Source organism: Lytechinus variegatus, chromosome 7 (assembly GCF_018143015.1).
Source record: "Lytechinus variegatus isolate NC3 chromosome 7, Lvar_3.0, whole genome shotgun sequence".
Classification (NCBI taxonomy): domain Eukaryota; kingdom Metazoa; phylum Echinodermata; class Echinoidea; order Temnopleuroida; family Toxopneustidae; genus Lytechinus; species Lytechinus variegatus.
In genome coordinates this window covers 6171877-6188424 of record NC_054746.1, presented here as the reverse complement: position 1 = coordinate 6188424, position 16548 = coordinate 6171877, and the positions used below count along the sequence as shown (strand labels likewise).

The window sequence follows — 16548 nt, the reverse complement described above, 5'->3', positions numbered from 1 at the left end:
CATTTAGTAAAGTGTGTGACACTGTGTTTAAATGGGTGTTAGGATGACTGAGAATGAGCCCTTGGGGCATCGGGATTAGTAACCGTCTCCCCTGACACCTTGTCTATTCATTAGCATGCGTGTAAGGCTACAAGACAAAGCATGCTTGTTTTGCCAATGATGGATATGACCAGACACTATTGCATCCACCCCTACACTCTGCGACCAAAGCCTCGTGGCCTTGGGGGGTTTTATCCAACGCATCTGGTGGAGTCATCACCCGTGTGCCTGAGTACCCTTCATAAACAACATGTGGGGGCTTCATTTCATGGCCATATTTATGAATCTTTATTATTTATCTTCGGTAGGATAACTATGATTCCATTATGATGAGAGGCTTTTGATTGATTGTTGCCCTCAAGGTTTCTTAAACTTCCTCTTTTTTTTATTTCCTCGTCCATATTTTTCACCAATCTCTTCCATTTTCTGTATGTTGGAGCTTATCTGACTTGTCAAACCTATGAATCATATGGTATACGCAGGTCAATGACTTCCTGACGGTTCATTCTGATTCATCATTTATTATCTGTACCAAACAAAAAACAATCATTTACATATCATAGTTATCATACTGGAATCAGTGTTTTAAATGTACAATTTTTTTAAGCATTATGCAATTATAAAATCTTGATATGTAATTATACAGTTTTGGAGATTAGACATTGTTGTGATTACCTTAAATGTTTCTTCTTTACAGCCATAGATATCTTTGTTTTCATAGTTTACACTGTTACATGTTAGGACCGATTTTACAGTGATGTTAGAGTGAGCTTCTTGTTTGTAAAACCTATTTTCTCTCTTGTTCCTAAAGCCTGTTTTCCCCTTTTACTTTTGCAGTACTCTGGAACTAGTTCAAGTGGTGGTGAGAGCTCCTGCGATGAGGGTAGGATAAGAAGACGTCGGTACGCACCTCCAGCGAACAACGGAGTCTGTGTAACAGATGCTGTCAACCAGAGTGACCCGGAGTACATCTCCAGCAGTGAACAATCCTGCGATACTGTCATCTATGTAGGACCGGATGGATGTCCTTTAAGTGATAGAGAATTAACAGACAATGAAGGACCACCAACATCACTTCCAATCCTCAAGGGATTGAGTTCAAGTGAGGATGATAGTAAATGTGGATCATCGAGCGATAAAGACATTGATGAGTTCCGATGGGCCAATGCCGATTCTACAAATGAGATGTCAGGAAGAGACACAGATACTGGCGGCAGTGATGCCGAATCAAGGACTACTAAATCTCTATTTGACAAAGGTGCTAGATCTTCCAAATTGCCATCAAAGAGCTTGATCCCAAAGCTGTCCTCGTCTCCCAAGAGAACATGTTCAGATGAATCCAAAAGAGCGCCTCCGGTTCCACCCAAGAGATCGGATAGCACAAAGGAATCAAGTTCGTTAAACAGGAAGAAATCAGCCAAAGATGGCTTCTCAAGTGGGAAAACTAAGGTGAATGGACACTCTTCAGAAAAGAAACTGAAACATGACCCGAAGGTCAATGGAATCTCTGGGCCTGACAGGCCGCAGAATTTCCCAAGCAATCTAAAACCTCCCGCTGCCATACACAAACCCAAACCTCTTCCAAAACCAAAGCCAATCACAGTACCAAGACCAAAAGCTTTCATCTCATGCTCTGACACAGAGGCTGAAAACTACATGTCTCAAGAAAGGCGGAATGTTGGAAGGTCGTTTCTGTTAGTGGAAGATGATGATGATGATATGGCAGAGGAGCTGAATTGCAGGCCAACTGGAAAGTCTGCCTCGGATGGGGAGTTGAAGGACAATAGCACAAGTGAAGATGAGCCTGATGAGGAAGCACTAGCAGCATTAGCTGGTATGCCCCTGGTACCAAATGGGCGTGGCAATTTATCTCCTGTCTTGGAAATAGACGATGCAGCTTCGGAGAAAGGTGAGGAAGGTCGGATCAAAGCAAATGGAGATATGGAGGATGATGGTGATGAACTGACAGCAGCTTTGAGAAATGCAGATGCTGATTTTACCACCCAGGCTGCCAATCTTGCAGAGAACCCAGTTGTTGAGACACCTTCAGCAGTAGATGTTTTGCCCCCTGCGCTGTCTCCAAGAGTAGAGAGGCTCCTGTCACCTACTGCTCTTAAGAAGGCTGGTATTGATGCAGAATGTTTGATGAGGACCATTCATTCTTTAGAGGGTCTGTCTGAACTTTTGGACAAACCAATCTCAGAGATTTCAGAAGATGACATATCATCATTAGCATGCTCTGAGCAGGACACCTTGAGCTATGTATCAAGGGACACAGAAGATGTTACTTCAGTTACTGACATGTCAATTGATGACCTTCCTATGGGGTCAGAAGCAATGTGCTGCATAAAGGAACTTGGAAGAAGGTCTCTGGATTCTTACTCTGAGAACTTTTCTATTAGTTTCAACGGAGCTAGTGTGGATGCATGCCTTAATGAACCTCTCCTGTTGTTAGGCCATGACGACAGACACAAACTAGGACTTGGTAACTATGTCTACTCAGATGATGAGTCAGAGATCGCTGATGGGTCAAATCGTCCACGGCGGTCAGAGCGTCAATCAGAAAAGGACACATTTGAATCTATGTCGATGGCTTCACGAGATATTGAGGCCATTAAGCAACTCTATGTCATATCGAATATGAGCAATGAAAATTTATCAATTGATGATGATATGTCAGAAGTTCAAGTGCCCAATCTGTCATTTGGTGAATCCTTCTTGCAGGATGAGCCGTCTGTAGTCACTTACATGACGATCAATAATGATGAACAGGTAGTAATGAGGGAAAAGCATTTGACTCTTGATGATCTTGATCATCCATTGAGGAGACTCAGCTGCATTAGTGATGCCACAGATGCCACCTTCAGTACAGCCTCCCGTCCAGCCAGCTTTGCAGATCAGGATGATATTACCCTTATTGGTGACTGCAATGATGAGGACTCTAAAAATGAACCTACCTCACCCAATACCATCAATCTCATTAACAGCTTACAGAATCTCCACATGGATGGCATGAAGCACAGTAATGGTTTCATCAGACCACAGTGGTATCAGAATAGTCATAATGGAAACACGGCACAAGAGACAGGAAGAACGGGATACACTCCTTCATCTTCCGAGACCTCGCCTGTGTGGCTTAGAATGAACATTCCAGTCTCTTCATCGGCAGAGCAGAAAGGCAAACAAGGTCAGTCCTGTAGTGGAGTACCAAAGAGTGGCTGCTCAAACAGAGTGGTCTCCCATCTAGACACCAATGCCATTCTTCCAAATGGAATACGACAAGCCCTTCCAACTCGTTTGCTGACTGAAGTCTTGAGTAATTCAAGCCCAGCGTCTTTCTATAATAGTCCTCAGCATCAGGCCACTGTTCATTCAGTCCAAGCCCGGAGTGTCTCACTCTCCCAGCAACCTTCTCCTCATGTTCTAAGTGCTGCAATCCAAAGTGCTAAACATCAGATGGCTGTGAAACAAGACATGCCAAAGATCCACTGTTTAGCTGATCTGGAGAAGTTGTATGGCATTGATATCCGCAAGCCTGACGGTGCGGCTACGGAAGATGTGAAAAGCGAGCCTATCCCTTTGGATCACCATGTATTTGATGGAGGCAAAGGATGTGATATTTCTAGCATGGAGCGTCCTCCTGCAATTGGTGCCTGCTCTGCACCTCCCTTTGAGGTAGAAATGAATCCATGTTTCTCACAAGAGTATGATGATGCACTGCTGTCTGGTGAGGTTAAGGAGACAATTGCCATGGTGCATCAGCCTCCAAAAGTAACTGTAAGCGAGGCTAGGACTAAGAAACTTGCAACAAGGAAAGAGAGTTTACAATCAGAGGCCAGCAGTGTATCAAAGAGTAGTGATTTAACTGTTCAGAGCTGTCCAGTGAGTAGATTACCACAACCAAGTCATCATGGGACACCATCCAAAGGCTCCGCAGTTTCCAAAACGTCTTCCCGCACTGGCAAGCCTCCAACCAAATCCAGGGAAGAGAACCATTCAGGAAACAAGAGTGCACCTACGTCTTCCAAAAAGACTGCACAAACAAGTAGGATACCCCAGAAACCTCAGGCAAACACTCGCAGTCAAACCCCCAAATCAAGTGCCCTCCCTGTCCGGAAATCCCTTAGCAAGTCAGCACCATCACTTTCCAGGACAAACCAAACCTCAGCAAAGATTCCTGTCACGACCGTCACATCGGTCGATGGCACTTCTGATCCACCCCCTAACATGCGCAATGCGAACAACAACATAGCCCAACTTCAACCTGGTAGTCGACTAACAAACTCCTCTGACAGCAGCAACGATAGCGGTATAGCTTCCAGTGAGAACGTCACCAACTCCAAACCTGCTATTCTCTCACCATACTCCACTGTCACAAAGCCAAGGACGACCAAGAGTTCCAGCAGCGGACACGGTAGCGACAACAGCAGCACCTTCAGTGACAGTGTCCCTGCTACCAAAGGCATCCGGAGGGTGCACGGCGCCAGTGGAACCAGTAGTGGTTATGAGAGTATGCTGAGGGATAGTGAGAATACAGCTAGCTGTTCTTCTGCTCATGACTCGCTGAGTGAAGGATCCTGTGGAAGGGTGAAAGGCAGCAAACTACCAAGAAAGAAGTTTGGAGGTAAGATACATTTCCTATTTAGTTTCTCCAAAACAATGATTTCACAATTGCAAAAAGGCCAGTCTCCATGCTTCTGTCTGATTATCAAGCCCAGATAACTTCCCACTTCAGGCTTGTTTGGGCTTCATACAGCACATATGAGGCTTCAGCATGTTCTGGCTTCCTTTCAGGCCCAGTGAGTACAATTGACTGGCATCCATGCACTTGGACATTTCTTTGATATTCAAATTCATACTTCCTTTCCGATTTGAACAAAATAAACATTGAAATAAAAGGAAATAAAAGACATCAAACGTGATTATAGCAGAGCAATAGACAAACGATTGTAATTTAAACTAGACAGCATAAAAATTGGAATATGGTGAGCAAGATTGAAGCCAACGATGAGACTTGTAGATCATGCACAGTTACAGTTGAAAACAGTATGTAAAGATTTATTTTTCTTTAAAGTTGTTATAAAAATGCTTGGGTTATACAACATCTGTGAGATTTTATTGATACACACAAGTAGTTCATAATCTCTTCAAAATCTCTGAATATCATCCATTTTAAAATTTGCAGGTGCGAGGAGAAGTCGTAGCGTTCCCCGATCCTCGGCTTCTGATTGTGGCCCATCTACAGGCAGCAGCAAGTCAAGTCGCTGGAAAGACCTTCCCCCTCGACCCATCTTACCCAACGAAGAAGGTGTGGAACTCAAGGTCTATGAGGTTGATGACCCTCATCGTATCCAGCAACAAAGACCAGAGACGATCAAGGTAAGAGGAGTCCTCTAGGGTGAATGAACTTTTCAGTGATGTCATCAGCGCAAATAAGTTTTTGGTGATGGGAGTGTTTGTCTTGACTTCCTTCAACATTATACTGTATTCAGTAGTGTAGATAGATGTGGTTCATTTTCTATGGATATTGAATACATTACTCTTCCAAGTTAACAAAATTTGTTGTTGTATAATATATGCACACTTCTGGAGTTGGGTTACTGATCTTTCCAGCACTTTATCTCTTCTTAGTCACGTTACAAAAGTATGTGGGAAATGGTTACTAATGAATTCTATTCATTGACTATCCCGTTCAGAAATTGGTCATTACTTCTAGAATACAGATTCCTTGTAGTTCACCCAGATTGACACCAAATAGCGATGCTTCTACTCACTTAATTCTACCTTCTATACTCTGGAGTGACTCTCTATCAATTACTCGTCCCCATCCCACCCACCGTTAGGAAATTTGGCATGTGTGATAGAAAACTACTATGGTTGTATCAACCGATTTGTAGAGTCTTTCTCCTTGGGCATTTCCATGAAATATGTACGTCCAACCCCCCATACTTGGGACCTTCATGAAAATTTTTGTCTTTGATTTCTTGTTCTTTTGACAGCCTGTAATGTTCTCAAAGGACCATGACTTAGTCGGTATATCAAGAAAATATTTGCGATCAATTGCAAATATTCTGTTGCAATTTTACAACTGATAGACCAATGTAAGCTGTAGCAAATCAGATTGAACTTCTTGTTTCAAGGAGCAGATTAGCAATCAATCACTAATTTGCAATTAACTACAAGACATATGATTGATTTAGGGACCAAAAATAGACTTGCAATCGATAGCAAGTTTCTTGCAACACCCCATTAGTCAGTTTATGAAGTGAAGTAACACTTCAGAAAACCAGGGGTCGGACGTACGAAAAGGTTGATGATTTTATGGAATTGCCCCCTTCTGTAATGACTTTCTCCTTCCGTCTGGTGTGGTTGTGTGAATCCATCTATCTTTATTTCTTCATCTCTCTCTCTCTCTCTTCCTTTAGATTGATGTTCCCACTTCCCTAGTGGGTAGTCAACCTGTCAAGGCCTTAGAGTGGAACTCTTTCCCAAGGTCATTCAAACAACCCCCCTCTGAATATGGGTGGAATATACCTAAATCTTTGAACACTATTGCAAGCATTAGCCAAATCTGAAGCTCAATCCCTAGCCAAGTCGGTGGATGTACGTCAAATAAAAACAGAGCGTATTCCAAATTGGTAGATATAGGTCGACTCTTAACGATGCTTATTCCAAATTCTCACGGTCAGTTAACCAGAGCATGTAGGCATAAAAGGCACTGACAGTACATTGTAAAGTCAACCATACTTGATACATTCAATGATGTTGTCTCCTGGCCTACCAATATTTCTGAAGAGGAAAGGGTCGTGACTGCTTGAGAAAGTGGTATCAATCGCCATAAATTTGAACTGCATAGTGATTCAATGGTGTCTGATGCTTGCAAAGTGTTTCAACAACCAATTGAAATGCTGTTGACCCAAGTGTTTGCAGCCCCTTTATATATACACCAGGCATGGGTGATCAGTATACACTCTATTATTGGTGTTGTCTGTTGCGAAACCCGGAATGAAAGTGACGTGGGTGTGTACAATTAAGTGCCATACTCCATCTGTCCTTGTGATAGCTAGGATGTTGTGAACGCATCACATGGAATGGAAAATATACTCCCATTATCCCTCCAGTGTAGGGGGGCAATGTGTAATTGTCCAATGCTTTGGATAAGTTCATTGTAATGTGGGTGTGTAAATTTGTTGAAAAGTAATATTCTGAAAGTGTTATAACAGCTGAACATGCAGCCTTCTAAACTGCACTTCATTTCATTTTGTTTCTTCTTTTTCTAACCACGCGTCCTTGGATCAATCAACCCGATCATCTTTCATCTACTAACACTAAACCATCATCAGGATACCGGTGTTATTAACACTAAATCACCTAGTAAATCAGCCAGTAAATCACCTAGTAGATCACCTAAAAAAGCCTGTGACACTAACACCTTGGCTAGCACTGGGTCTAATGGTGCTCCACCCAAACCAGAGAGATATGAGAGAGCAGGCAGGCCAGAGGTATAAACAGCGTTTGAGTAATACCTTCCCCGCCCATGTTAAAGATGACTATAATCAAATCAATTCTCTCAATTTTTTTATTATGTATTCTCTCTTTCTCTCTCCAGCCCCTTTCTGTCTCTTCTCTTGTGCCTCTTGTGACTTTTGAACATTATGAATAATACCACTGGTATATCCTGGGTGAAAGATTTTCCTGTTTTATGAAGTAGAATTATGGAATGCACATGCTGAGAAAATGACTCGTACTTGTTAAATCTAAGTATTAAATACAGGTGATACGTTTTGTTAGGTCTTGTTTTATTTTTACAAAGTAATGTCGACATTTATTTTAGATTTTTGTAATGAGAGGAAGCATGATGACCAAAACAAAGAAAGAAAATTTTATTTGAACTAGACGGGTGAAGAATTGATCACCATCATGAAATAGTTTTCTGTTTACTCATCATCCCATCGGTTGTCCCCATTCATCCAAAGTTAGACATAAATTGTAAGGCGTTATATCTCTTTTCTCTAAATCGCTTCATGGCATTCCTTGCATGGGTCAGACTTGTGAGGAAGCAAGCGGCTCCTCATCCCTGAGCCGTCACCACGAGTTGCGGGCTCAACTGGCCCTGGCCGAGGCCCAGCTCCAGGAGGGCCAGAGCCAGTGCCCCTTTGAGCGTAAGCACCAACCGATCAGTGTTGCCTATTGTGAGATGGTCTGCACTAGCTAGCTAGTATTACCTTCTATGTCCACACACAACACACCACCATTCCATGGTATATATAATATATATATATAAAATATATTTATACACTGTCGACGTGTGCTGTGATCTATTTCATAGTCTCACAGAAAGCCTCATTGGCGGCGGAAGCCAACAAATTTAGTGGGGGTCCACCTTAAATTTGGGGATGGACACGGGTAAAAAAATTACAAGAAAAAAGAAAGGTTGTCAACCAAAATTTTAGGGGGTCCACTTGAATTTAGGGGGTGGGGATGCAGGATAAAAAAAGGGTTATCAACAAAAAATTTAGGGTGGGGGGTTGTCCCCCCATCCATCCCCCCCCACTTCCGCCGCCTATGGAATGCCTTCCCAAATGTTGTTGGTCTGTGGTAGAATTTGAGTTTATTGTACTAGATAGAGAGCCTCCTTTTTATTATTATTTCAAATCATTCGAAAAGACCAGATCTATTTCCCCCGTTGAATCGGTGCAGTTATATTTACCTGTACTGGAAACCTCCCGTTTTGTTCATTTCATTTCTTTCTAACCCATGTAATTCTTAATCATGTCCAGGATATCAACCAGTCTGGCCCTGTATCACGAAACCTAGCAATTGATCATAAGGATGATTTTTTTTACGACTGATTATTCACAACCGTCAATGCAATCAATGGTAGAAATCAACCTTATGATCAATTGCTAGGCTTTATGTAATGGGGTCCTGTACATACACTTCTCGCCATCCTCCTCTGTATTCATCCATAGTCTTTGGTCTGTTAATCTGGCTTAGTTCTGCTGCCTTATTTTTATAATTGGATTAGATTACCATGACTGATTGCTAAGTATTTCAAGTACTCAAAGTGTTTGTGTCGGTATTTTCTTTATTTTTCCATTCCTCTTTTTAGTCAATCTACAGATTGATTGCTTATTTTAGAGAATTTATATTTTTATTTGTACATTCCAAGAACGCCTTTTTAAGTTTGTTTATCGTTCATTTTCCATTTAGAACACTTTTAGAACCTTTTCTCTTATTTCTTTTTTAACTCATTGAGGGTGTTCATACTTCCGTTTGCATTTATCTGTTTTTTTAACTCTTCCTGTTTATCCTTCACTCTTCTCTGTTTATTGTTATATCTCCTCTCATTTTAACCTTAACTCTCTACTCCCTTTCTTTATAATGTCTAACACCTTTAATCACAATTTTCCCTCCGATGTTGAGCATGAAGTTGTTTGTCACTGTGTGATATACGGCATATCTTTTTATTGAGTAATTTTGATGATTTTGATGTGCCTATCATTTACAAACACCACAAGTTCACCCAGTAAAGACGGTCATTCATTTAAGTTTTGTTTTTGTTTCTGATCCTGTACAGTTCATTGGTTACTTATTTAAAAGTCAAGTCATACCCCCTCCCCCCATATAGAAATATAGGCCTATGGTATACAATTTAACACAGAAAATGATAATAAAGTGAGCGTATGTACTCACCAATTCCCATATTAGCATATTGATCAGGATTTGCATTTTCACTGCCATATTTTTCTAATACTACATCCGATTTTGATGAATGTTCAGTCCTAGCTTGCCTGATTATTATTTGTTTTGTATTCATTCATTTCAACCTGTTGTTAGGGTTGACTTGCCCTGTTTGGGTCATTGCACTTCTGTGTCCTGTATATTGCACACATTATATATCTCACTTTTTCTCTTTAACTTCTTTTTGGTATTGCATGAGGTTTATGTTGCGATCCTATAATCAATCCTACTTTTATCTTTGTGAATATGGATCTGAATTTTGTACTAGACTGAATTACCTGTTCATACCATTTATTTAACTATTTCTGGATCATGAGGAAAGTATTAGAGCCCTACCTCATCCCCTCTCTTTCCCCTCACCTAAATTAATATTTCCAATGAAGAAATGAGTAAAGTCTTTAAAAAATAATTTTAAAAATACCTCATTATGTTTGGTCATAATTTCTGCAAGTTATTGGTAAAGTTCTCTCCCCACTTTCAAAATCCCCTCCTGAAAAACAGAAGTTATGTGTGTGTGGATGAAATGGTTATTTCTCCTAATAGCAGTTTTATGTCGACCATCTCAAACTGTTGATGTAACATGAGATATCTCTGTATTTTTTTATCTCCGCAGTCCACGTTCTGGAAGAAGTGGAGTCCCAGTTCGGGGAGCTCACCCCTTCGCCCATGGAGGAAGAGACAGCCCGCCTGGAAGAGCGATTGATCAACTGTCGAGCTCATCTGGCCATGATCAAGTGCCTCAACCTCCTCTGTTGCTCACCGAAGAGACACAAGCCCAGTCCAACTTAGACAGCGCAGAGGCTCATAAAGAAGAGCCGTCAGATGGCCATAGCGAACAATGTTCCGGTTCAGCGCAGGAGTTATGTTCACTGAAGAAACAGGAACCTAGTCCAACTTAGGCAACAAGGGGGCTGTTAAAATGGGGATGTCACATTGCCAGAATGAACAATGTTCCAGTTCTGCCCAGGAGTGAGTGATGCTCACCAAAAGAGACACAAACCCAGTCCAAATTAGATAGCTCAGAGGCTCTTAAAGAAGGGATGTCAGATTGCCAGAATGAACATCGTTCCAGCTCAACGTAGGAGTGAAGCAACGACTGACTTTCTTAGACATACTTCATTACTGCTAACTGGAGAGACACAAACCCAGTCCAACTTGGACAGCACAGAGTCTCTTAAAGAAGGGATGTCTGATTGCCGGAACGAACAATTTTCCAGTTCTGTCCTGGAGTGCTGCTCACCGAAGGGACACAAACCCAGTCCAACTTAGATAGCACAGAGGCTCTTCAAGAAGGGTTGCCAGATTTGGGTGTCAGATTGCCATAACGAACAACATTCCAGTTTTCTGCGCAGGAGTGATGCCATGACTGTCCTTCAAAGACTGTCCTTCCAAAGACACAATCACGATTGGATGATGCAAACCAAATGCTTCGATATTTCATTTCTGAAGCTACCAAATTTGATAAAAATTTGCTGCTGTGACATGGAGCTCATATTTGCTGAAAGCTTTTATTAAGATGAATTTTCATATTAATCTTTTGTCTTTGGTTTGCTACCAGAAGTCAAGAGAACTTGGACCAACCCTGATTAGTTGAAGAAAGGTTAAAAGAAAGAAAGAAAATAGATGAATTTGGTTAATGAGTATTCCAGTTCTTGTGTGAGGGAGGAAAATGTTATGTTCGTTTGATGCCTCTTTTCTTAGAACTCATTTATAAGCTAAGCCAGATAAAAGAATTAAAATGAATCCAGAGAAGTGTAGGGTACCTTAATGACTGTGGCTTCTACTGCTTTCTCGCTTGGGGTATTTCACGGCCACTTAGCAGGTATCCCATTGTTTCGTCAATGTGGGAAATGAAGGATTGCAAGGGAAAAGATGATGAGTTGGATTCTCACCAGAAGCTGCAGCGTGACATGGCCAAGACTCGTGCTAACTCTCCACATGCTGCTATTGCCAGTTTGCACCAAATGATACATATGAATCACATTGAGCTGCAATTCATCCGGCATGCTAAGCGTTAAGGTATTAAATCCACGAATGGAACATGGATAGAGAGCATTGAAGAAAATCCCAAAGAGCCTTTAACTTTCGTTATGTATCTAATACTTTATATTCTGACTTAGAACGTCTGGGTATTAGAAAACTTGAGAATGATAAGTATTTGCTTGGAACCCCCCCCCCCTTGGTTTGGGACTTTCAAAGAATGGCATATAGATAAAAGGTTGTCTATCTCCAAGGTATTTGTCTTACCAGCCTCGCCATCTGTTTTATCGAGTCTCCAAAAACTAAGTTATAGAATATCACACTACAAGAGGGTTTTCGAAAAATTAGTATTAGTTTGCTGGAAAAGGCATAATCCTTTGGATTTTCAAAGAATGGCAAAAGGAATAAAGGATGTTTATCTCCAATATATTTGTGTTATTTCTCACATTAAGTGCAAGTGTCGTATTAAATCAAACTAAGTATGCCACTGTCACAAAAGGTTATTTTTGTTGACAACTTCATTTCATTTCAATAATGGAAATATGGTGCTGTCTTTTTATACAATCTTTGCAAGTTTTCTAGCATTGTTGGTATAAACTAATTACAAGTGGGTTGTTTTGTTTTGTTTTTCAAATGAATGGCAATTCTACATCATGTTGCATATATAGCTAGATTGTACTTTTCTCATTATAGACAAATAAAACAAATCATAGGCCTGTTTATGGAATATATTGTATTGAATAGTTATTAATAGCCTATCATTCAGCCCTTCGTCTCTCCCCACATGTGTTGTAGCACCCATAGGCATCTCTGCTTTTATGGTAAGCCATATGAAACAAAGCTTGTCAAAATTGATTTTTTCCCCTTCCCCTGTTTTTGTACAGTCCAGAAATGCCATTGGTTCTTTTCATACAAATTATATTTGTATTTATGAAATGTACATAGTTATACATATTTCATCTATTTATCATTTCCATGACAATATCACCATAACATAAGTCATTTTCAAGGAATGTATTGATATTATTTCCTGTTGATTTCTTTACCATTAAATTTTCTGTCTATGAATGTGTTCTTAATCATTTATGGCACGTTATATCAAATTTGTAAGCAATGGGATGTAATAGTATTCTAGTGTTTCACCATTTTTTTTTCCAAGACTGTCCCATGAATTTTAGTTTGAGAATTATTAGAGACCAGTATTGCATGCACATGACTTGCCTTCTATATCTCTTGCAAGTGCAGTGAGAGAATTTATTTTGTAGATAGAAATATTGTCTTGTATATAAATCAGATGAAAAAAAAGATATTCAGGCAACTTGGACTAGATTTTTCTATTCTCTTTTGGCACATTCTATGCATTTATACACAAGGATATAATTTCTATCGTTGAATCAGCAAATACAAGATGAAATGATCTTTATTATATATACAATTTAATGTCTTTGGAATCCCAAATGCGGGGATTGGTGAAAAAGCTAATTTAATGAAATCTGATATGTGTAAAGAACATTATTTCAGAACAAATTGACTGATTATTTGGTTTTATGTGTAGTGAACATCAATTATGAGATAATTGCTGATACTTTCGAGATGATTAGGTTTGGAGAGGTATATAGAAATATAGAATATACATTTAGAAATGTCTCACAGATGTATTTAAAAAATTCTGTACAGCAAGTCTTTCATGCTTTCACATCTAACGTATGATAATTAAGGAGATGATGAAAAAAAAGGTCAAAATTTTTTTCATCTTGTCATGTAAAGGATTTTTGTACACACCAAATTTTGAGTTCCCTGTTTAATCAGTCTGTAATTGATAAAATGAAAAAAATATATATGATGTCGAACAGTTTACTAGGTTTAAGTACTATTCCACTGAAAGACAGAAGTTTGTGTGTGTATGTTTGTGTGTGTGGTTTGTGTGTCGTTAAGGTATAGAGTGACATGTTATGCTGCTCGTTACGGTACCTACATCTCACGAGGCTGGCTGAAAGTTTGATTTGAATTACAGTAGTTCAAAAGAAAAAAAGACAAAAAACAGCCACAGTGTCTTGGATAGACAGCCACTTGCTGCATGATTTGTGTACCAGGGGGCTGTTTCACAAAACAAAGTGTGACTTGGAGTCGCGCTTAAATTCCCAGATGCGTGTGGTTTAAAAAGGCATTACCGCAATAAATAATAATATAGGATTTGTATAGCGCACGTATCCACCTTGCTAGGTGCTCAAGGCGCTCCTGTATGGTCAAATCATGTTCAGAGGTCACGCACTACTGCGTATTTATCAATAATTATGTGCGTTACATATCGTTATGTCATCATTTTTAAGTACGATTCTAAGTCACACTTTACTCTTTGTGAAACCCCCCCTGTTTTTTAAAAATTTGTTTACATATTGAATGTATGTACGTATGAATGTCAGTCTACCCCTTTATTTATTACCAGTGAAAAAGAAAATGCAAGATATTTTAGCACATTAGAATGTAAATACCAATCTTGTAGAAATAAGAAATAAGAGAAATCCTAAATCTTGTATAGTTATAAAATCATGAAGACAGAAGAGAATTTTATGTGCAGTAATCGTCTATGGCAAGGCAGAATTTAATTCATGTTTTACTATGACAAAAGTTCACAAAGAGGCAAGAGGAGAATGATGATTATACGAGGTAGGCATTTTAATATGTTTTGATTAGATTATATTTGCAATATGATTTATTAGAATGTGTATCACGTTCGTTTTTGCAAATGCAAAAAGGCGGAAAGATGGAACTTTTGTGTGTACAAACTTGTGTGGCAGTGGTCGGTTATTAAATTCCACCTTGAATAACAGAAAAAATGTATCAGATCTTGTCTTGATTGTGTTTCTAAGGTTGAAAATTTGATTATGAGGGAATTGAAGATGATTGTGGTGATAGCAATTGTAATGGTGGCGGGTTGGGCAAATGGAAGTGATCGCGATGAATGTAAAGGCCGACGCATACCTTACGACTGTTCGCGATCCGATTTTGGAACAAATCGCATTTTGCTCATTTTCTAAAAATGTGAATGGAACATATCAATTAATTTGAGGTTCAAATCAATTGAAGAATACTAATATAACCATTTTGAAAGATCGCAAGCTTTTATTTTGGAGAAAAGGCCAAATTAGTTTCAAATCGTAGCCAATCGTACGACTGCTATGACGTCATTTCAACTAGACATTGAATTCGCTTTTATTCTAAGGATGACAGCATAGTCACAAATTTGAACACAGGTATTCGTACAATGACTAAGAACATTGCACAGTAAGATATTCCAAGTCTCAATATTAGCTTCAAATTCTAATACATTTATTCTGAAATCGGGTCGCAGACCGATCATAAGGTGTGCGGTCACCTTAACGATGATTGACCTACTGCTGCAAGTGTTACCAATAGTGGCAGAGATGGGGACGATTTGCTTTCGTGTATTTCCCCGTTAGGATATACAAAAATGGTAAATTTTCAGCCCATTTCATGTTTGATAATGCATTACATATTAACGAAACAAAAATATACAGCTTTCCTATTTTAATCTGGCTCCTGGGCCCCATTTCATAAAAAGTTGCAACTTGCTGGAATGCCAGCAATGTAATTGTCCATAAAAGTGTTTATTTGTAATAATGAGAATGTCCAATGTGAGGATTTTAATCAGTAAATTTTGACAACAGTGAAAATTCTGCTTTCTGATTGGCTCTTCCAATGAAAGGTGATATTCCAGCAGGAGTTGCTAATCATAGCAACTTTTTATGAATATGAAATGGGGCCATGGTCAAATTAATTCTGATGTAATAATGGTAAATTTTCCCAATAAAACACATTAATTGTTCATGCCACAACCTTTTTGGGGCACTTGCAGTAATCTAGTAATGAAATGGAATAGTGACGTCCTTTTTTCGGGGGGGGGAGAGGGGGTGTCACCAAAACTAAATATAGGCTTTTAAAAAGGATTTATGGTTCTCATTATCTGGGAAGCATTTTACGAAATAAGTTGTGTTTTCCATTGCATACTGTTATAAGCCTCAAAAATAATTGAATCTGATTGGCTGAAATTTTTTAGAAAATAAAATCACTATTTGATTCCTGAAACACTCCCTTGTTGGTAAAAACATATTTTAAGTTCTAACATTAACCCTTGATATAATGTTGAAATGCATATAAAAAAAACAAACACATGGATATTCAGGAATTCTTTCATACTTGCTTTATTCATACCAATACATTTATACATATTTATATACTTTATATAGTACATTTTACTATGAACAAGCGCCACATAGCAAGGATGGAATGAAATTTAGTCACACTCGGTGTATTAATTAATACAATATCCAAACAAAGTATAATATATCATTTCATATTCTTCAATACAAATATCTTGAATTTATCAAGTATAAAGCATAAATATATACATCTTATCAATATACAACGGAAATTATACAACATATACAGTATTTGCTCTAACCAAAATAGTGCATCCTACTTGTACATTGACATACAACATACATTTTCACTTTCCTGTGTAAAACCCATATTCCACATCTTTCAGCGATACAGGTGTGCTTCGTAGAACACCAAACCAAAACATTAACCCCAGAAGAGCTTCTTAATTCAAGTTTTAACATCTATAGTTTGCACTCATATTGTTACATAACACTGCTAGCATTGTTTATATATTCATGTTTTACAGTTACGTCAAGTTCTGTTTTGAAATGATTTAAAATCAGGGTTATGAAGAAATAATCTGAATACAAGACCAAAGAAAAA

At 39.0% G+C, this 16548-nt stretch overlaps 1 protein-coding gene across 2 annotated transcripts in view; it reads left to right on the top strand.

Annotated features, from left to right (window-relative positions):
• Nucleotides 1–14582, top strand: part of LOC121418303 (kinesin-like protein KIF26B) — a 40404-nt gene extending 25822 nt beyond the window's left edge. The window contains exons 9-13 of one of the 2 annotated variants that reach the window (XM_041612089.1): nt 877–4663; nt 5225–5418; nt 7383–7541; nt 8087–8201; nt 10397–14582. In XM_041612089.1, the coding sequence (XP_041468023.1) occupies nt 877–4663; nt 5225–5418; nt 7383–7541; nt 8087–8201; nt 10397–10572 (4431 nt within the window). In that variant the 3' untranslated portion in view covers nt 10573–14582. The remainder of the gene's footprint in view (nt 1–876; nt 4664–5224; nt 5419–7382; nt 7542–8086; nt 8202–10396) is intronic. The other variant, XM_041612090.1, reaches the window with a different exon arrangement.
• Nucleotides 14583–16548: the final 1966 nt, after the last annotated feature.